The sequence below is a fragment of the Rattus norvegicus genome, chromosome 10 (assembly GCF_021556685.1).
Source record: "Rattus norvegicus strain SHRSP/BbbUtx chromosome 10, alternate assembly SHRSP_T2T, whole genome shotgun sequence".
Classification (NCBI taxonomy): Eukaryota; Metazoa; Chordata; class Mammalia; order Rodentia; family Muridae; genus Rattus; species Rattus norvegicus.
Window position 1 is genome coordinate 26,534,671 of NC_141543.1, and position 21,982 is coordinate 26,556,652.

Sequence of the window (21,982 nt, forward strand, 5' to 3'; positions counted from 1 at the left end):
ACGTAGAAGGGGCTTTTTTTCATCTTATGGAAAGGGAGGGGATTTGCTGAGAGATACACCCCGACTTTAAACTACAGTCTACTGGACTCTCATGTGTGCCCAGGCTTGCTCCAGAATCTCTACTGCATGTGTCACAGTAACATCTCAGTGAGAGCCTCCTGAACGTAAAGGCTTGCGTCCTGTGTCTCACACTACTTTGGTTCCATGTCGGGTGGTTCTTAGTGATAAATAATGAATGCAGAGGCTACACAGGAATATTAAGGTACACATTAGAGCAGGCGGAGAGCAACTGTTCACCCTGGAGTTAATTTGTTTACGTGTTTGTTGGCTACTCATGATGCTGGAGAAAGTTTTGCATCTGATACACAAGGGAGTCAAAAGGTTTGAAGTTAAGCACTCCTGCAATCTTACCTGGTAAGCTGGGGTAATAGTATTCCTAGTTATAGGCGGGCCTGGGCTACACAGTAAGATTCTGTCTAAAACAACACCAACATCAACCCCAAACCCGATACCAATATGAATACCAATACCAACAGCTCAAAACAACATTGCTCCTAGCTGTTCCTGGTGGCATTAACATGATTAAGAATCAACATGAAAGTTAGTAGTCCACAGCATGTCTCGAAGGCTGTAGAGTTTCTAGGGTGTTAAAAAAATGTACCTTGACACTGTTATGGCTTTGCAGCCTGAGAAAGTGGAAGAGCTGGGATGTAGGTGTGGAAAGATGATGGGGGGGTGGATTTTAGATGTAATCAATCTGGAAGTACCTAAGGGGGATGGGAAGGGGGATGGGAAAGGAAGAGGAAGGGAGAGACAGGGACCAAGAGACTCAGGAATGATACCATGTTGTCTGACAGGAAGTTTTAATGGACTGGCTCACCTATGTTAACTCTTCCTGGCTCACGCCTGTAATTCTAGCACCTTGGAGGCAGAGGCGGAAGGACTGTTTCACATTCAAGGCCAGTCTGGGCTGTTTGTCTCAAAAACAAAGCACAACACACACACACACACACACACACACACACACACACACAATTGAGGGGGCTAGAGATATAGGTCAGTGGTAGAATTGCTTGCTGAGCTTGGTGAAATAAGGCCTTTGATCTCTAGTATGTCTAGAATCACAAAAGCCCACATCCAAAACAAGCAAGGAAACAAATTACCCCCTCCCCCTGCAAAACCGAAGGAAGAAATGCTGGTTTCAAGCCAGGCATGGCCGCACATGAGTGATCTTAACCTCTAAGACTGAGGAAGGAGAATCATCATAATTTGAGGCCAGCCCAAGCTATATGGTAAGACACTGGCCTTTAAGGGTGAACAGGGCCAAAGGCCCTCAGCCTAGGGCACATTCGCTACCCTAGTGCTTCCAAAGGACTTGGCAACCAAGTGTGTGTGTGAGAGACACTCAATGATGGTCTGGCTTACTCTTTTGAAGTTTTTCAATGGCACGAAAGCAGGACACGTTCAGTAGTCAGTGGCTTTCGAGTTGTGACCATTTCCTGGACAGTACAACACCCTCTTGCAATTCAGGGCAGCAGCAGCAGCAAGCTCCACTTCCCAGGGAGCCAGGCCACCGCCAGGGTCAGGCTGCAGAGTTCTGTGTTGCTCAGCCAGGGTGGCACCTAACTCACAGTGTGTTCAGTAGGGAGATGAGACAATGTCACCCAGGGGTTGAGAGCCGGCAGGCTCTTAGAGCATGAGTGTGGGCTGCTGGAAGCCGGTGAATGTCTTTTAACTGGCTGAATGGCTACCTTAAAGCCTTGAAAAGAAGGCTAGGCTCTTTATCAGAGAGGCAGAAGAATCAGTTCTTTCTCCATGAAGCAGCCATGATCTTCCAGAGTTGGTTTTTACAGAAAGTGCTTACATCAGATTTATAGTTTCTCTCTCTCTCTTTGGAAGGGAACATGGTGTGTGTGTGTGTGTGTGTGTGTGTGTGTGTGTGTGTGTGTCTGTGTTTGTGTGAGTGTGTGTCTGTGTGAGTGAGTGTGTGTCTCTGTGAGTGTGTGTGTCTGTGTGTGTGAGTGTGTGTGTGTCTGTGTTTGTGTGAGTGTGTGTGTGAGTGTGTGTGTGTCTGTGTGAGTGAGTGTCTGTGTGAGTGTCTGTGTGTGAGTGTGTGTGTGTCTGTGTGTGTGAGTGTGTGTGTGTCTGTGTTTGTGTGAATGTATGTGTGAGTGTGTGTGTCTGTGTGAGTGTGTGTCTGTGTGAGTGTGTGTCTGTGTGTGTGTCTGTGTGAGTGTGTGTGTCTGTGTGTGTAAGTAGTGTGTGTGTCTGTGTGAGTGAGTGTGATAGTGTGTGTGTTCAGTCCAGAGTGGGTGTCCCCCTTTCCACGGGTGTCTCTTTTTTCTGTGACTGTTGACTCTATGCCCAGTGGATTTAGAAGTCGTGGAGCTTTCATCCCGGTGGGGACTGAACGGGTGCGTGTTCCCAATCAGAAGATAATAGGGGGAGGTCGCCTTCTTCACACAGCAGGGTGACTGCTAAATGTACTTAATTAGACTTCTCTGATTACAGCCCACCCCCTCAAAACTGTAGCGAAAATAACACAACTCTTAAAGCAGCAGATAAAAGCAGAAGGGAAGCGCGGCAGGACACTGTGTCATGCGGATTCCTGTCACCCTGCACTGCCTTTGATTTAAAATAGGAGTTAGCTTCTAAAAGCTACCTTCCCCTCCTTTTTCTAGACTCCCATCCTCCCGGGTACACAGGGAGCAGCAGTTACCTGACAGGGCCAAGGAAGGACGATGGCTGCCAGGCACCTCGGAGCACTGTTCTTCCTGTTTGTTTTCCGGTTAGAATGTCACACCCACAGCCGTGACACATCTTTGGGGGGAGTGTTCCTTAGAGGTCTGGGCAGGTGGCTAATTCCCTGTACTAGAAGAAACTGCTCGGTTCCCAGCCAACCATACTTTCTGTCTTCTTGTGCGTGCACTCGGTACTGGGTAGGTGCGGGTCACACAAAGCTACTTACGTGCCGTCCTGGCGAGTGATGGTGTAGCCATATTTTGGGTACTTGACAAAAGACACATTCACACCCACCAGGGGGGTCCCATCCGTGGTTACTACTTGGCCTCGGATCAGAGACACCAGGCTGAGAGAGAGGAAAAAACAAAACAAACAAAACACATGGGTGTGTGAGACACACACAGGGAAGGAGAGCCTCACTGTGATTCTCTTCCCTGTTGGGGCTGCTTCTTTATTCTTGCCTGGTACCTAGACCAGGAGAAGACCTTCCATACTGAATGCTGGTTACACAACTCATTGAGGGGTGCGGGCAAAAGGGGATATCTCAATGGTTTGTTTTGCCTAAGCACAAGAACACAGACATTCTAGGACAAAATCCCTGGATGGTGATACCTGGTCCCTGGGCTGGGCAGTGGTATCTCCTGGGCATATTCCTTTAGCCTTGGCCTTTCCATCGCTTGATGTCATTTGATTCAGTTTGGTTTGAGCTTCAGGCAGCTCCTCATCACTCACGTGTGAGCCTTGGCCTGGCACAGAGTGTATTATGCTTGGATGAGAGCTTCCCCATCTGGCTGCTCCTTTCCTAATTTGGCTTTGGAGCAAGGCCATCCTACTCTTAGAGGCTGGGACGTCAGGGAGTACAGAGGAGCACACAGAGCTTTGCTGTAAGGCTCCCCCACACCATATACGTCATGGTTTGCTACCCTCAAAGAGCAGCCATTTCTTACCATCCATAAGAACCTAGGAAAAGAGGATATCGAAGATTTGGTGTGTGTGTGTGTGTGTGTGTGTGTGTGTGTGTGTGTGTGCGCGCACGCGCGCGTTGGGAATATTTTGGAGTCTGATGGCATATAATTATAAAATCTCCTCCTATCAGAACTCTGCGGTCTTGAGAGAAGACTAGCTGAAATTCTATCCTTTCTCTCTCTCTGGTGTTATGTAATACTCATCTCTCTCCAGACAACAGCAACCAGAATTTTCTCAATAATCACCACTTCCAGCTATCTGGGAAATCCTGTAAAGCCAAGGGTAGCTACAACGAGGCTCGACTTTGCTTTCCTAAGATACTCAGGACCAGAAGTATTTCTGTTTCCCTATTTCGGGATATCTGCATATCCATAATGAGCTATCTTGGGGATGAGAACCAAGTCTAAACATTCAATTCATGTATGTTTCATATACATCTTATAAGTCTGCCCTGAAGGCGATTTGATACAGTCTACTTAATGACGTTGTCCATGAGACAGTTTCATGGGACGGGGTTCTGTGCTGGAAGTGTTACCCTGGTGTGTGACAGGCGTTGGGGTTTGGAGTATTTTGGAGTTTTCCACATTAGGGATGCTCAACCTTCGCTGTACACAAATCCCAAAGCTGGAGAATGTGTGCCCCCTCTCCCCGAACCCTCTTGTCCTCAGGAAGAAGCAGGGCCATCAGAAGCTCTGTATTTGCTTTAAGCTCCAATCTGAGCACGCCTGTTTTCCAGCTCTCCCATTGGCCTTGGAGACAGGGGGCCATTTTGGTGAGCACTGATGGTTCTCCAGACTCCCAGGTTCCTGGGGGCGCTCCCAATTTCTGGACTAGGTAATCGAGCTGACCTCTCTTTGCCAGAATCTTGTCAAGGATGTTTGGAACGCGTTTCCTTTGCCATCCCAGGTGTCCTGGAAACCCCGAGGGATGCCGCCCCTAGGCACCTTTTTCTATTAGTGGTACCCCCAACCCTTTGATGATCTGGGGGTGTTCAACCATTCCACCAACAGCTCTAATTGTCTGCCACTGGCTGCCTAAGAGATGAGTCCCACTTTTAGCCGGTGCCAACCTCAGTGCTAAAGTCTTTTGAAAGCAGAAAGCTAATTTATGAAAATAATCCTTTTGTTCAATTCCATTTCCTTAGCTCCGAGTAGGACTCCTTTAAGGCCTTACCAGTCACTGTTGTAAAATCATCGGTATGTGTCCATGACCACAAGGTACACACCATTGGCGATGTGAAAACAACCTTGGAAGCACGTCCCACCATGGGCTTTTCTTCCTTCCTTCTCTCCTTCCACAACAGCTATTTCTTTTAAATCCGCCCTACAGCAGAAGGCTTTGTGGAGTGCTACACAGAATGAAGGGGGTTCGACTGTGATTTCTCCAGCTCTGTTTATCCCATTTCTCCCTTGTTGCTAGCTTCTTGTTGTTTCTAGGCAGCCAACTCGCAGAAAAGATCCAGCGAAGACATGCTATCGGCTCATTCCTATTTATGATTATTGATGTGTAACAATTATCGCATTATCTAGATAGTGAGGTCTGCACCATAAATTACAGTGGTGGAGCCAAAGCATCGCGGTTATTTCTGTCTGCCATTATCTAGGGGAACGCCTTTGGAGAAGTCTTGAATTAAGTTTGCCTTCCTTCCTAGTTCTGCCTTTTGCTATTTGTCAGATGGTAATGCACCGAGCTCCTTCACACGCTTGCTGAACTCCACCCCGTGTCTTGGAGGACTATTTTGTCCTTCTGAATTATGTATCTACACAGAGATGTTCAAGAGAGCTGCCTCATCAAACGCCCAAACGGCTTCCTCTAAAGTGTCTTTTCTTTACCCCAGTCTGTCCGCTGCTCCAGACCACTACATATTTTTGGAGTCTCTGCTGACTACTGAATCTTGGCCCTCCCCCCCAGAATGCCTCCCGGAAATGGTAGCTCATGGTGGGGAGGTTAAGATGGTAGCAGAATGGGGGGGGGTATGAAAAGGAGAGTGTCAGACTGAGGACAGACACTGAAATCCTAGGTAGGAAAAACACGGAGCAGATCGAGTTTGTTACAGCACAAGCAAGTTGCACGAACTTCACCAAAATGCTGTAGAGGAGTGAAAGTCGGTCATGAGGCTTCATGAGAATTATATTCATAATGAAAAGGCACACAAGGAGCACTGTCTCAGGGCCAGGATTTAACAGAATCTCACTCACTGGACCTGACTGGACCAGAACAACAGAAGTTCCTTCTCTCCCCTCCCCTCCCCTCCCTTCCTCTTCCCTCCCCTTCCCTTCCCTTTTCCTCCCCTCTCTCTCTCTCCTTCCCTTCCTTCCCCACCTACCTTTCTTTCTTTCTTTCTTTCTTTCTTTCTTTCTTTCTTTCTTTCTTTCTTTCTTTCTTTCCATTTTGGTCAGAGATTTGTGCCTGCCTCTCTCTTCTTTCCTCTGTCTCTTCCTCCCCTTTCCTTCCTTCCCCTTCCCTCCTTTCTTCCTTCTTTCTTTCTTTCTTTCTTTCTTTCTCTCTTTCCTTCCTTTGCCATTCCTCTTCTAGAATAAATAGTAATGTTACTACATGCTCTATAGGAATACTCTAATTTTGCGAATCAATTGTGCCCAGTATGGCTCCAGTAGAAGCTGGGGGGCAGGGCAGCAGAAGACTGAGGTTATGATCTCATCCATACCATCATTAATTTTTCTGATTTCTGTTTAGTAAGATCAGGACCTAAGGTGACCCGACGAACTCTCATACTCAAAGGAGCTGCTAAAGGCAACGTGCTATGGTGCACGCCTGTAACCCCAGCACTTGGGCAGGAGAGACAGGAGGATTTCTGTGAGTTCATGGCCAGTCTAGCCTAGTCATGAAGTTCATGCTAGTCTGTGCTTTCTTCCTTCTGGTTCAGTCAGGGTTATAGAGTGAGTGAGATTCTGTGTAGAAGAACCACAGATAAATACAACAGAGCTGTCCGCAACTCTGGGGTTGTGCAGCTTTGTAGAAGGCTTCTGAGGGGCTGTAAAACTGACTGTGCCCCTGCCTAGGCTTCTGCATCCCAACTTTCTAGGCTCCCAAAGGATCTGGGATGGGGACTTGGTGACACCTTCTCCCTAGAGTTCAGTGAGGTGACTTCCAATAGAATTCCCTATGAAGTCAGGGGCTCTTGACCTTGGTGAGAGAGAAAGTGAGATAAACATCTTACTCTTGGGGTACTTTTGAGCCTAGCTGATGAGGACAGAGGCAGGGACAGCAAGGGAAAGGCAGAGGGTGTTACAGTTAGAGAGGGGGAACATGTACTGTGTTCTAGTACATAGTTGGGTTGGGTGCCTATGTTGAACCAAACATATTGCAGAGTAGAAAGGGGTAAACAGATTTAAAATGTTTTCGGTACAAAGAAATGGTAAGTATTTAAGGTGACAGATATCCTAATTACCTTTGTTCTGGTCATTAAACAACATACACATGAATCAAAATATCACACTGTACCCCATAACTAGGCATTGTTTTCCCATGCCAATCAAAAATGAAATAAGGGCTGGCTGGAATAGGTGAAGGTGCTCTCTACTAAGCCTGACCACTGGGTTTGATCCCGGGACCAATCTGTTGGAAGGAAGAATCAACACTGGCAGACTGTCCTCTATATGTGTGCTACGTGTATGTTTATGGCACTCCTTAAAGTAAATATAAAGACAAAACAAATTAAAAAATGGTAAAAATTTCTTAAAAAAGGAAAATAAAGGTAAGAAAACAAGAAATAAATACCAACCCCCAAAAGAGTTAGAAGGAAGAGGACAGGATGGGGGCTATACAAAGGGGACAATATTGTCTTGCTCATGCTCCTAAAATCTGGAGGCTGAATGAAGGAAGAGCCAATTCAGCAGTTCATACCGTTCATGTGAGAGAGCAGAGAGAGGGGGTAGGGTGTCCCCTAAAAGGCTATGCTAACCTTGGCTGCAGAAGCATATGCCTGGACTTCCTGATTGGGCCAGGGAGTCAGTCATGTGGGCCAGCAAAGGGCCCCCTCCCTGGCTAGCTCATCTCTTAACCTACAACTAGCATAGTGTCTAGAAAACAGAGGGGATGAGGTGGGAGGGTCTCTTACAGTCAAACCTTTCCCTTTGCCCTCTTCTCCAGGATACAGGTCTGACTTGCTCTGGTGTGAAGAGATGGTCAAGTTGGCTTCAAAAATACATTTAAAAAGTCACCTCCAGATATTCATAAACTCCAGAGAGCGAAAATGAACTGGAATGAGGGACTTAGAGAGACATGCTTGGGTTCAGCAAATTGAGCACGACAGGGTATCCTACCTGGGGGCTCTGTGAGCACCAGAGACAACATATAACGTCATACTAGGTGCTCAATAAATCCCTATAACTGGCATTACCTTGACTTTAAGATGCCACGGATGATAGGTTATGTTATCAAGTTAATAACAGCTTTCAAAAACACTCTATTGAATCAACTATTTCAGTTACGCTCACACAAAAGCCTCTCTCAGAGGCATTGAAAGGGGGGTTTAAATAATGACAAAGATGTCATAAAAGAAGGAATCATAAAAATCATCTCAGAGCTCAGAATCAACAGGTATCCTCATGAGGTTCTGGGCTGAAGGTGGTCTGAACCGGCAGAGCAACCACCACCCTACTCTAGCATCCTTACCAGAGTGAGGGAAGCGTCTTCAGTGAGCCTTGGCACGCTCAATGAAACATGCCCTAGGGGGCAGTTTCCAGGGAACGGGTCTATGGAAAAGACTTCCTTTTGCTCTAATAGAAAAAGGAATGGGGACCTCCCTGGCCCACAGGGACAAAAGGACACCTACCTGCTATTGAAGGGGTTGTCTCCAGGAATGATGTGGGTGCTGTCCTTGCCTGCCAAGAGCTTGATACGATCATAGAAGGACTTCACCGCAGGCCAGTCTGTCTGGCCTTGCTGAATGATGTCCAAGGGGTCCCGAGACCCCCGACAGAGCAGGCTGTTCTGACAGGCTGACTGGAGGCAGCAGTCAGGGTCCAGGCAGTCCACCAGGCCATCTGGAAGGGCAGAAACAGAGCCAGGCTTAGAGCACTGCATGGCCAAGCCACTTGGAGACACTGATAGACGCTAACACGTTTGTTACCATCAAACCTTCCCATGGGCCTTAGTCTGGCAGGTTTCACACAGCAAGCCTTGTATAATTGCAGCTCCCCTAACCCAGAGAGTAAATGGTGGATGGAAACAGCTGCAAAATATCAACAGTCGTTTCTCTAGCGTGGCGCTTTTTCTTTGCTCTACCACGTTTTCCCGAAATTCCTTCTTTTTGCTACAACGAGCAGAGGTTTTTAGAACCTCCAGGACAGGAATGGAACCCTGAACTTCGCTTTTAAATAACACAGCATACCAAGGGCCCAGAGACTGCTCCCAAGGGCCTGTGCAGATTGGGTCTCTATCCACCAAACAAGGTGTGGGATTCTGCCAATCCTCTTTCCTTGGAGAAAGACGCCTTCAACTGAAACCAAGGAGGAAACTGTTGACGAGATGAAGAACCAGGTGCCATGAGTGTCACCTCTTCAAGGAGGGGTGGACATGGCATTGTGTGGCAGCCAGGAAATGAAGTTGCTTCCATTTTGTCTTTTTGAGCAGGGCAGTGAGCCACTTTCCCTAGACTCCCACCCTTTACTCTCTTTCCCCGGCCACTCTTACTCACTAACTTCCTATGTTCCACACACTGGAGTGCTGTCCACATACAGGGAACAGAACAGAAAGCACAGTCATGCCACCTGTCTGGAAGGAGCAGGTCAGGAAGGACCCACTGAGCACAGCCCAGTTTAGGGGTGCCCTTTTAACCCAGGAAGCCCTCCTGGTAGTGTGCCTGGCTAGGTTAGCATTATGCACTGTGGCCCATAACCCCCATTTACAAGCTGGCATTCTAACCCACGACAAGAAGGGACTTACACCGAGAAGTAATCGGGCCACTAGGAGACACTCAGTCCTCCCAGAGCCTTGACTTTGAACTTTCCCTGTCTCAACCATGAGAAACAGATGTCTCCTGTGTAAGCTCCATACACTACGGTATTTTGTTACAGTGACACAAGCTGATTGGCTTTTCCAGGCACTCCTGATCTGTTCATCTCTGGTCCTCTGAGAACGGCTCGCATTAGATGCCCACAGACAGGGTCAACGCCTGCCTTGGGCCTCCCCATAGACAGCTCCCAGCAGCAGGTTCTGGAGTCTGCACTGCAGTCCTGGTTCTCAGATGATTCTAATGCACAATGTATTTTAGAAACCATCGTTGATGACACCGACTTCCTCATCTGGCAGTTAATTACGTCTTTATGCTTCCTGCACTCTACGGGGGGAAGGAAATTCGGTGAAAGATGAACAGGGCCTTATTAACGTCGACATCCATGCCTCTCTCAGTGTCCAGCAGAGAAAAGGATACTCAACAAATGTTTGTTGAATGAGGAAAGGACTGTTTGCCATCCCTCACATGTCAGAGAAGGCTGAGGAGGACCAGAATGATCAGTGTTCACTTTCGAATTCTCTGTTAGAGCGAGTCTTTTGACGGAGCACATCATACAAGAGATTGGGGAGTAAGTTAGCTGATCCCTGGTGGATTTGATAGCAAGGCATTTTTTTGGGGGGGGGGTGATGGTGGTGGGAATAATTAGCGTCTTAAAAGTGTGCTCTAAGGTCCTGGGCTGGGCCGTGACAAACACTTGTCCAGGATTGCTGAATCAGAGACCTGGCTGTGGGTTTTTAAATTTACAACAACGTAATTTTTTTTTTTTGGCATTTCCCCCCACCCCCTTCCCGTTGGTTTTACTAATGAAATTGAAATATGTAATTTCACCAAAGTTCCTCTGTAATTTAGCAATTAATGTACAATTATTTTAATGCATTACCTTCTTTTTAGCAAACAAACAAATTAGGAGGTGGTGTGTTCTGCTTGGCTTTAAATTACCGAAACTAGCCTCTCGTTTTCCACGTGGGCAGAAGCTGCTGGTGTGCCTCGGGACACATTTAGGTTTACAAAATTTCCTAGAAATGCAGACACGAGAGGGTAGGCAGGCAGGCAGGCATGGTGTAAATTTAGAGACTTTGGAAATCGAGGCTCTGAGCAGCTCAGCCCTGTGTGTTGGCTGAATGTGAGGCTCCCCTGAGCCCAGAAAAGCTGAGGCCCCAGAAACAGTGCTGGAGGAGGAACAACATCCTGGCAGAGGGCTGGTCCAGGAACACAGCCCCAGATCCAGGGTCCGATTGTTCAGTCTGGATTCAAGGGGCTTTGGCAGGACAAGGAAGAAAAGGGGGGAAAATAATTGCATTGAATTCTGCCGCGAACGTCACGTTCACGGATTGCTTGCTGCACTAGACAGAGGGGAATCTACACAGAACGCCTGCTTCAAGGTTTTAAAAATAACCCGCTGAGATCTGCACTTCTATTCAGCAGCCTAGAAGCTTCTCAGGTGAGAAGAAACCCACTGTTGTTAGCGCTATAGATTTCTTTTAAGGTCGCCGGCCTCTTCCCATTAGGAGCCCCATCCATCTCTGGTGGCCTTGCCCTCCTATAGCTGGCAAGGGCTTCTTCCACCACCAGCTTATAGTACCAGCTCGAGGACATACGTGTATGCATCCAGTTCAAATAAAACCCAGAGACAGTTTTCCTATTAAGCACCAAGCACGCTCTCCCACCCCCTCCGCCCCCACCAGTGGGAGGCTGTCACTCTTTCTAAGGTTGCCAATACCTTCAATTTCCCCCCTCTTTTGTTGATACTGTTTTGCTTTTTTTTAATTTTTATTTTTAATCTGAGGGCTTGGAATAATAGCAAGAGATGGTCTAAACACATCAGCAGTAACAGAAGACAAATAAGAAGAAAAGAGATAAATGATCTCCTCCCACACATTTACATTTCTCTGCTACGGTCACACTGTTTGGGGGTGCAGGAGTTATTAGGACAGCGGCATACACCATGCCTGTAATACCTCCTCATGCTGCGTGATCACTGGCCGCTGCCCCCAACACTTTCCGACCACACCGTGAACTTTAAATTGGCCCTCCAGTCTCCCAGTGGCCTGTCAGTCACGGGCATCGCATCTTTATGCTAGCGAGCCCCTTGGATGGAGTCTGACATTGCAATCTTCAGTAAATTACCCTGTCACTGACAATCCTGCAGTTATCTCGCAAACAATCAAGCAGGCAATCAAACCACTCTGAATTGCCGGTTCAGGACCAGGAGGCCAGGACGTCTCCATCCAGCCACAGGCCCTCTGATGGCACTGTCCCATTTCTTTATTTATTTATATACCTGCTTATTTGTCTGACTTCATCTCCACCCACCATCCCTCCCCCCTAGGAAGGGGGGTGTTGAGGTGGTGGTGGGAGACGTTTGCAGTGACCCTCAACAGAAGCTTCATTCTGACTCAGCAAGAGGGACCTCCCAGGTGGCCCCGTGGTGTTGACACATCTGCTCACATGTCCTCGTCTGCTTCAGTTCACTCTGAAACATGGCCTCGGAGTCCATTCTGGGCGCCTTCTGTCAGTAATGAGGCTAAATCACAGCTCTGGCCGACTTTTCTATGCACGTATTATATCGTATGATAATTGAACTGGCGTTTCCAGGGAAATGTGGGCGTGAAGAATCTTTCTGGGAACACGATGGAGCCCGTTTACTTATTTATATTTTAATATTAATTGGTTGCAGTCACACTAAGACTCCTAAAAATATCACTTTTCTGTTATTTTCTATTGCTGATGGTTTGATGCTAGGGACCCACATAACCCAGGCTGGCCCAGAATTCACTCTACTTGTAGCTGAGGATGACCTTGAGTTCCTGATGCTCTCAAGGACTGGAATTGTAGACCACCACATGGCACTTGCTTTATCTTTTAAATGCCACTTTTGATTAAGAACATCAGACAACCTAAAGACTATACATGGACTGACCCCGGACTCTGACCTCATAGGTAGCAATGAATATCCTAGTAAGAGCACCCGTAGAAGGGGAAGCCCTGGGTCCTGCTAAGACTGAACCCCCAGTGAACTAGACTGTTGGGGGGAGGGCGGCAATGGGGGAAGGGTTGGGAGGGGAACACCCATAAGGAAGGGGAGGGGCGAGGGGGATGTTTGCCCGGAAACCGGGAAAGGGAATAACACTCGAAATGTATATAAGAAATACTCAAGTTAATAGAAAATAAATAAATAAATAAATGAACACACACACACACACACACACACACACACAAAGAACATCAGACAAGCTGGTAATATGGAGTGAGCTCTTTGGATCAGAAGTCCTAACGGAGAAGGCCCCACCCCCACACAGAGTCAGAGAGAGAGGTAAGAGCCTGCTGTGTGGAATCAGGTGGACTCGTGGTTGGATTTCATCTTCCTTGGCCTCATCCCATCCGTGCAAGCGTGGGAAGATGAACAACATTGTTGAGGCTCAGTTCATCTGCCTTCAAAACTGAATTATCCGGCTGGGCATGGTGGCACATGCCTTTAGTCTCGGCATTCAAGAGGCAGAGAGGCAGAGGCAGAGGCAGAGGCAGAGGCAGAGGCAGAGGCAGAGGCAGAGGCAGAGGCAGAGGCAGAGGCAGAGGCAGAGGCAGAGGCAGAGGCAGAGGCAGAGGCAGAGGCAGAGGCAGATCTCTGTGAGTTGGTGGCAAACCTAGTCTACATAGCAAGCTTCAGACCTTCACTCAAAGAACAACAGCAGCAGCAGCAGCAACAACGAGTTACTATAGTTTAGGCGATAGCATTATGAGATAGGGAATAAGAGACTTGAGGTATAGAATATCCTTTTATCATATAGCACATGTAAAGTAAAGTATTACCCTGAATAGAAGTTCATTGAAGCTTTAAACGCATCCTGTTTGTTAAAAATGGACAAGAAAAGTAATAATGGAGTGATAATATAGTCTTTCATTAGTATGAGCCCTGGGCTGGTCAAACCTTGGCAAACTTGCTAAGTTCCAAATAATGATAGGCTAGGACCACTGCAGAGGAAACCGTGTTTTGATATTCTTAAATTTTGAATCTTCACAGTGGTTTTGCAATGAAGGGTAAGGCAACCTTGGAACTTCAGACTGGTTCCTTGAGTCTGAGTCTCAGTTTGGCTGCTGTTTGGCTTCTGTGGACAATCAACTGTTTCTGGCCTCTCCTCTCTCCCCGGCTTCCCCACGTGTCAAGCGAAGATGATGGTGCTGGGGTGAGAAGTGCTGTCTGGAGGATTAAATCGCACGACTCTCGGCCCTCTGGATCTGGTGTCCACATCTGTGCCTTCAACTAAACTCAGATAGAAAATGAAACCAAGCCTATGGTGGTTACATCTGTACTGGGCACACGTAGAGGCTTTCCTGTTTTCCAGCCAATTCAACAGCACTACTCTTTATACAGCGTTTACATTGTAGCAGAAGTCACCTGGAGACTGGTAGTTCTAACTAAGCTGGTGAGGGTGAGCCGTACTAAGATGGGACTGAGCCGTAGGCAGATGGGAATGGCTCTGAATGCGGGTTAACACAAAGTCATAGATCTACTTAAATTATCTTTATTTTTTGGTGACTTGCTGAATTTTGTAAATGGTGTTACCTGGTGACGTTAAAGGCTGGGCGGCCCGGAGCAGGATAAGCTCTGGAAGATGTGAGGAGGCTATTGTAGCAAACAAGTACACGTTTTCCATAAGTGATCTGTGGGGCCCTGAGGAAGGCCCCTGTGGACACTGAAGAGGGACTTGTACTTGGAGCGATGTCTGGTAGCTTGGGTGCTCAGAGATCGAACTGTAACCGTTCTGAGCATCCTACAGAGGTAGAAACAGAAGCTTGGAAGGCTGAGCCAGTCCTAGCCAATTGGCTGAGACGCAGGAAAAGGCAGCCAAATGCTAGCTAGCATCTCCGTTACAGCAAAGAGATGCTTCTTCATTAAAGGACGTCAGAAGACACACTACTTGGCTGCTCACCCAGGGAAACTCGAGACTTAATCACTTCTGAAGGCCTGAATACTGCTCCAGCTGGGGCCGGTTGACATGGGCATCCGAAAAGGGATGGGCATGAAAAACAAAGTGCCCAGGAATTCATTCCTAGAACCAGGCTGCTGAGAGCCCCCCATTCACCTGTGAGATTCAAACCGTCCCGCTTGGTGGGCACGCACCTTCTGTGGTGGCTAGAGGCGTGTGTCAGCCATCTCTGGTCCCTCCTTACTTTGCTCTGCTGGATTTTAAAGGGGCCACCTGCATGGTCTAGAGACTTCTGCTTAAACTGTTAATGGATGCTCACCAGTAAAGATGAACTCTGGTAGGTGGCGGGAGGCCCAGTGTACACAGGGGAGCAGCCACAGTCAACGTTTGGGTATTTCAGAGTTAGTAAAACATGTAGACTATCTTTTTGCCCAAAAGAGGCTGACTCAGCTTGGAGTCAAAGAGGATGTGAGGTTGCTTATTTCTCGTGTTTTCCTCTTCGATCTCTGTAAACTGGGGACTTTGGGAGAATCTGGTTAGAAGCGGTTTTTTGTTCAGTTTTGTGGCACCTTGTGTTTCCCACAGTTTGGAAGGCACACAACTTCCTCTTTGACCTGCACGAACTCTGTGGGTTTCTAAAGCATTAAGAGCTTTAGAGGAACACCCGTGTTTACTTTTCTCAGTTTCGTTCTGTCGAAAGGTAGCACGAATTGATCTCAAAGATCCAATGCAGGTGCCGTGGATACTCGGTGAACTTCTACATGCAGTCTGGGTTGTATGGGCAAGTTTGCTTAGTGGGTAATGGTACTTGTGCTGTCCTGATGATCTCAGTTTGATTCCCAGGATCCGTATGGGACAAGGAGAGAACTGACCTCCATGTGTTGTCCTCTAATCTCCACACACATGCACACTCATACAAAATAAATACATGTAAAATGTTTTAAAAGCTCAGATTTTTCACACTGAAACCCTATTTTCCCAGACCGTGGTTAGAGAGGATTTGTTCCAAGGACACACAGTCACCCACTCATCAGTCCATCTATCCTATTCAGTGAACCAGGGGGCTATGTAGAGGTTTGGTTAAAAATTTGAGCTTGGAAGAGTACACACTGATCCACCAGCAGGATGCTCAAGAACAGACAAAAATCAATTACAATAGAAATTATAGTCTCTTCCATGAGGCTAGGGAAAGGCCTGGGGGGGGGGGACCTTTCTGGGCACTCTACACATTTCTGCTTCTCATCTCGGCTAACTAGCTGCACGGGCAATTTTAGAAGGTGCTGGTATCTCACAGGGATGTTGGGTAATCAGCCAAGATGATCAAGAGGCCTAGGAGAGCGGGCACACCTGCTCGCATGCTGAGGGGGCTGGAATCACTACTATTTCTTCTTTTTCTTTTAATCTTTCTTGGGTTCTCTGGGCAGCAATGGTTTGTGGACCCACACGGAGATTAGTAAATTTTCATTTCCCTTAAAGAAAATGCAGGTGGCAGAGGAAACAAACCCAGGGGATCTTAAGGTTAATCACAGGGAGGAGGTGATGGCAGAGCCAATGATGTCGTGGGAAGAAGAACAGAGACACTTGACTGGACCTAGAGAGAGTTTGGTACTTTGTTCTGCAATGGAAATAAAGGAGAAAGGGGTGGGGCACCTGGTCAGTAAGAGCCCTGACAAAGGTCAAAGGGCCACCCCTCCACCACGGGCAGATAGTTTTAGGGAGATGGCAGCCTAGGAGTGGATTTTGCCTTGGGAGAATCTTACTTAGGTTGAGCTCTGCACATTGTTATCCTAAAGTTCATGGAACAAATATAGTTTGGCCAGTCCTCTATGTATGCAAGCAATCTCCTAGTAGAAACGATCATTGCTGTGGCAACTCAGTCTCTAGGAGGCAGCAAAGGGAATACCGCTCCCACCTGAGGAAGCTGTCTACAGCTGGTAGCTGCTGGCTACACGGTCATCGGATGATGCACAAAGGTCATAAAACAGGCATTGAGAAATTTTGCTGAGGAGCATTAATTCCTCACTCGAGCCACAAAATAAGCAGAAGCTGGACAATTAGGCCCCCATTAGCCATCTTGTCAGCTCTGGGAGTTTCAGAGTCCCCCAAACAGGGCAGAACTAGCAGCCACATCAGAAGCCAGAAACAGGACTGACAGAGGAACATCTGTTTTATAAGGGATGGACATTTTGTGTACACATTGATGAGTCCACTAACCACACCTCAAATGATGGTGGTTATCTACGATGGGGAGCTTGTCTCCTGGGAAAGATGTGATCATTTTACAGGCGCCATATTGCCCCCTTCAAGTGATGACAAGGACGACTTCCTTTAATTACCCTGCAGGGCCAGATCGGAGATGAGGATCACCCGGAACACACGAGGACCAAGACTGTGTGATCGTGTAACGACCCTCACCTCCACCTCAGCTCTTCCTCTACTTAAGAGAAGGCTCCTGTAGGTGCCACAAAAGCAGACGCGTGGTAGTGGGACTTTTCTGTACTTTTCCTTATGCCATGCTGACTGGCTCCTTTTCCATCATTCACCATGAACCATCTCCTTGCTTGGTAAATTAGGATGCAGGGCCTGGCCCAGCCTCCTAGGACTCCTGGGGTTGGAGCTAAAACCCTGCTAAATCCCAGATTAACTCTTGGCATGCGGTTGATTCTGCAAGCCTAAAGAGTGGGTGAAGGATGATAAACATGTCAAAGGCACCCTGATGGGGAGACAGGCGCTTACAGGGGCTGCTCCTACAAGGCTGGCTCTGGTCTATTCTTTAGAAATGGCCAAGGAGGCTGCTCTAAAGCTCAGGCCCCACAAAGCGGTGGCACCCAGCCTTTCCCCAAACTTGTTCATGGTGGCATTGGCTCTTGGCCCAGTTAGAATTAAAAAGCAAATAAGCATGAGAACCTTCTGGCTTTCAAAGCTGGAATCTTATCCATTGGTTCTTTAACCCTGGGCAAGGGAACTTGCTTTCCCAATCTGTAGAATGGACTTAACATCACTACCCTGTCGGGCAGAGGGCTATCCTAGGATGGGGCCCCCATGAAGACCAACGACGCACAGCTCTGTGAGCGGCACATCTTAATGGTCCTTCCTGCTCTCCCCCAGAGAAGGGCACTGCTCCATTTGCATCCCCCACTATGCCTGCTGACAAGTTGGAAGTGAGGGATAATTGAAGATACTCTGGCTTGATGTAACTAAGAGGTGAAAGGCGCGGGCAAGGCTGACTTGATTTAACCTGGCAATATGAGATTAGTTCTTCATTGCCTCTGTTAGGTTTCCCGCATTGCCAACCTCTGAGAGCAATAGATTGGCTGACAGGGTGCTCATTTGGAACATTTCACCTGCCATTAATACCCTGGCTGCCTGACGGACCGTTGTTCCTCAGACGGCCTGCTCTCCCTCTGCGGAGCACAGCCATTCTTAAATATTGCAAGAAGGAGAACCGTATTTTTTTTTTCTTTTTACTCCTGGAAGGCCTGTTGGAAGTTTTCCTCTTACTTCATGCCAATTCTTCGTGTCAGCCTTTGAGTTCCAGGGCCAAAGAGCCTTGCCCCAAAGCACTTTCAGCTTTTCTTACGACTTAGCAATGGAAGACCAGTCAGGCTTGACCTGGCAGAGATCTGGCAGAGTGGAAGCCACACCGATAGCTCATTGCCACCTTTCCTGCTCTTGGGGAGGGATGTGGGAAAGAGAAACGGCAGAGTCAGCTAGGAGAGCCACAAGGCTGTTACCCAAGGCAAGGGTGTGTGTGATCCAGGTGTGTGCCCTCACTAGCTGTGCCTGGAGGCAACCGGGGGATGTTTCCCACCCCATCCTGAACGTTCATCCACTTTATTCATTTTGCTGAAGGTTCTTTACCGAATGCTCTCTACAATGAGACACAAATACGACCAACAAAATCTGGTGGGGCCGTACTACTTAGAAGTTCTCTAGCAATGGGGACTCTTGTTCTGAGCGCCGAGTTTCTAGTATCTATAATCTAAACCTGCCTTGCTCAAAGTATGGTCCTTGTCACCTGGCCTGGAGGATAGGCACTTGGATTCTTGCTGTTATCTTAGACCTACAGATGAAGACAGTGAATCTGTGTTTTAGTAAGAGTCCTAGGTGGTTCCTTTGCTTATCAAAGTTTAAGAATCCTTGCCCTGAATCACTGGAAGGGCCCTTTAGACACTGAAAGAAGTTCATGCAGTCCTGAGGTACTATGCCAGATTTTCCAATCTAGGACTCCTGAAGGATATTATCAGGGTTCTCTGAAACACAGAAATGGAGGTGGCAAATCAGTTGGGGGTGGGAATCTACATTCAAGTACAATTTGGGAGAGATCTGTTAAATAATATGAAGCTAAGTTCTCACAGCTGAACTTCTCAGAGTCGTCGACCTCGACCTGTAAATACAACTCTTTAATACCGCAGGGGAGTGAGTGGATAGCACCTCATGATGGCAGAGCTCTTTGGTCCACACATGCCTCTACAGCTGTATCCAATGTCATTTAGCCTGACAGCATGTGAAAGAATTCTACTGGAAAAGGAGCCCTGTTCTCAGAAGGGCCATCCAAATCTCCCTGTCCTCCATGGTAAGAAGCAACATCTCTGTCTCCACTTGGCTGTGCAGACTGTGGTGGCCCACAGTGACCAGGCCCAACACAAACTACAATATTATGACGAGCACGACCCTTCCGGTGAACTGTACACTCTCCCACTTCTCGTTCTGACTTTTCTCTGCTTCCTGGATACCCTGAGGTGACCCTGAGTGCAGGGGCCCAGTGCTAAGTGACATCATCCCGGGAGGCTGCATGTTCTTATATTGTGATATGACATTGTTACCCATAAACTGCATGCAGCTGAGTTACAAAACAACTGCCAAAAAACCCTAATATATATTTTTTTAATTTATAAGCCCTTGTCTTGATGCAGTCCACAAGCTGTGGTTCCCAAGCCTGCATTACAGGCAAACATGTCTTTTGAGAACTAATAGTTGGTGCCCGAGAAGAGCTTTCTAGGTGTCAGGTACATGTGAAATAGTTTCCATGTGAGGCCCTGGGATCCCAGGCACTGGGGCTACCATTTGCAATGGCAGAGAAAGAGAACCAGACATAGATTTAATGAATTGATGGAGCCCTAAGGTTGGGTTTGAGCGAGGTTTGCTGCTCTCTGAAGTCCACGTCTTACTTGTAGCTGCTACTCAAGGCTATGTCTGTCATAAAACATCCCTGCCTTCCTGGGGGCCAGTGTACCACGGAGCCATGCTTTGAGCCGGCCTCGGGTCCTTGCACCTTAAGGCATAGCTAAGTCAATCAGAAGACCTAGTGACATGAATACATGTTGCATCAGGCTATGGACTATTCAGTCAGTTTTCATTTAACTCCAGGTCTTCACTTATATCCATTCTGACTTGGTAGGTGAACACTGGGCTGGCCCTGTACCAGCTCTTCCAGCTTCTCTAAGCTTTCCCACTCTACACCATGAATCCTTCATCCAGCCAAGACCATTCACATATGCTCTTAGGAAACTCCCAGCTGGGTTCTACCAGCTCCATTTTGCAAATGGAAAAACTGAGGCCCAGAGAGCAACTGAGTTTTGCTCAAGGGCACAAAACTGATTAGTGATGGATGTGTGATCCCCACACTGGCCACCTGCTTCCACAGCCTCTTGACTTCTAACTCCCCCCTCCCCCCACTCCTACAGGAGGCTGTGAGGGTCTTCGCACAGCAGGGTCCCCTCTGGGTGTTGCAGCTTCAGTAAACGTCCTCAGTTTCTCATTTTCTTCCTTCTCTTCTCCCTTCTTTTTCTGCCCTGCCCCCACCCCTTTCCATGCTCTGCTTTCTTTCCATACTCTACCAGTCTTTCCACTCTTGGCTGGTTGACTTCCTTCAGTCACGAAGCAGCTTCTAGAAATGATCTCATGTGATCAGTAGTTCAGCACCATGGAGAAACCCTGACCCAGCACAGACTCACCCCCGTTAGCCCTGCGATGTTTGCAGTACTATAGGGACTTTTATCCTGGCTGCTGCTGTCTACCCCCTCCTTGACTATTACAAAAGCCAACGGCCACAGAGAGCAGGGCCTCTGATCCTAGCCTCCCATCTCCTCAAGTGCTTGCCCTCTGCCTGCTGGGCCTGGCCTCTCAGAGCCACCTTCTTTCCCTTCCCGGCTCCTCATCAGCCTGCGTTTCACAGAGCCTGCTGACAGGTCAGACAGAAGAAGCCGGATGGCCACGGAGCCCAGGCCCAGCAGGGGGTAGCAGCCTGGTGGGGTGCCAGACAGTGACCTGCCTGGTCCTTCAGAAAAAAAAGGAGGGGCTGTCACGGTCAATGGTGTGGAGCAACAAGCTGGAGCAGCTCCTTTCTGCCTGAGGGGAGACCCAGGGATGTCTGAGTGCAGGATGGGCCTTAGAGTTGAGACCACTGGGGGCACGATGCTTCTTTTTCTGTGGCATAAACACACTTCTGACTGCTGGCTCGGAGGAGGGATTGGATTCGGTTATCAAACAAGCTTTCAGCTTGATGGGGACAAGGGAAAGAACTAATTTCTAAATTAGTCCCTTCCTAAAGACCATCACTCCTGTGCAGCAGGCGCTGGATGAACTCTCGGGATGAACCCATTTCATCCTCATGACTCTTCTGCGGGATGGGTGCCAGGAGGTAATATCACGCACGCAAAAATACATCCGACGAACTGACTGTGTGCAACGTATTGGTTGCAAACCATTAGCTCTGTGGCCTTGGGCTTCTTACTTCATTTTTTTGGGGCCTCGATTTCTTATCTACAGAATGGTGCTAATAATCGTATCAGTGTGGCAAGGCTGTCGAAAAAGATTAAACCTTCTATCAAAAGCATTTAGTATATGATGACCAGTTGTTTCCTCTCATGTTACAGCTGGAGAAAGCCAGTCTTAGAGAGACGAAGGCTTGTGAGAAGTAAGGCTGGATTGGTAGAGTGGGCCAGTCTTCTCCACCATGCTATGGCTTGACTGACAAGCTGTATGTAGAGATTTCAGAGTCCAGGCTGTCCACAGTGCTTCTGCACTTCTTCCTGTCTTGATGGGATAATTCTGGGATACATTAGTCAGTTTTGTTTTTGACACTGTGACAAAATTAAGGAAGAAGCATTGACCTTGGCTATGGCTTTAGCCTATGATTAGCTTGCTCCTCTGTTATGGGCCTATGATGGGGCAGGAGGGAGTGAATGGACAAAGGTGCCCACATCAGGGGGTCTGGAAAACAGAGAAGAGACAGGAAGGACAGACCCTAAGAACATGCCCTATGTAGCCTACTTTCCTCAAGTAGGCCCCACCTTCCTTTAAGCAGGCCACTACCTCCAGATAACGCCAGCACATTGTGAGTCCGTTATCAGATGGGTCCATCGAT

The 21,982-nt window shown here is 47.8% G+C and overlaps 1 protein-coding gene across 9 annotated transcripts in view; it reads right to left on the reverse strand.

The window, feature by feature from the left end:
* The window catches only part of Tenm2 (teneurin transmembrane protein 2), a 1,226,262-nt gene that overhangs the window by 61,340 nt on the left and 1,142,940 nt on the right, over positions 1 to 21,982 (reverse strand). For all 9 annotated transcript variants that reach the window (XM_087569430.1, XM_087569433.1, XM_087569431.1 and 6 more), the window contains 2 exon segments: positions 8,504 to 8,714; positions 2,969 to 3,088 (listed from right to left, as the gene is read on the reverse strand). In XM_087569430.1, coding sequence (XP_087425556.1) covers positions 2,969 to 3,088; positions 8,504 to 8,714 — 331 coding nt within the window.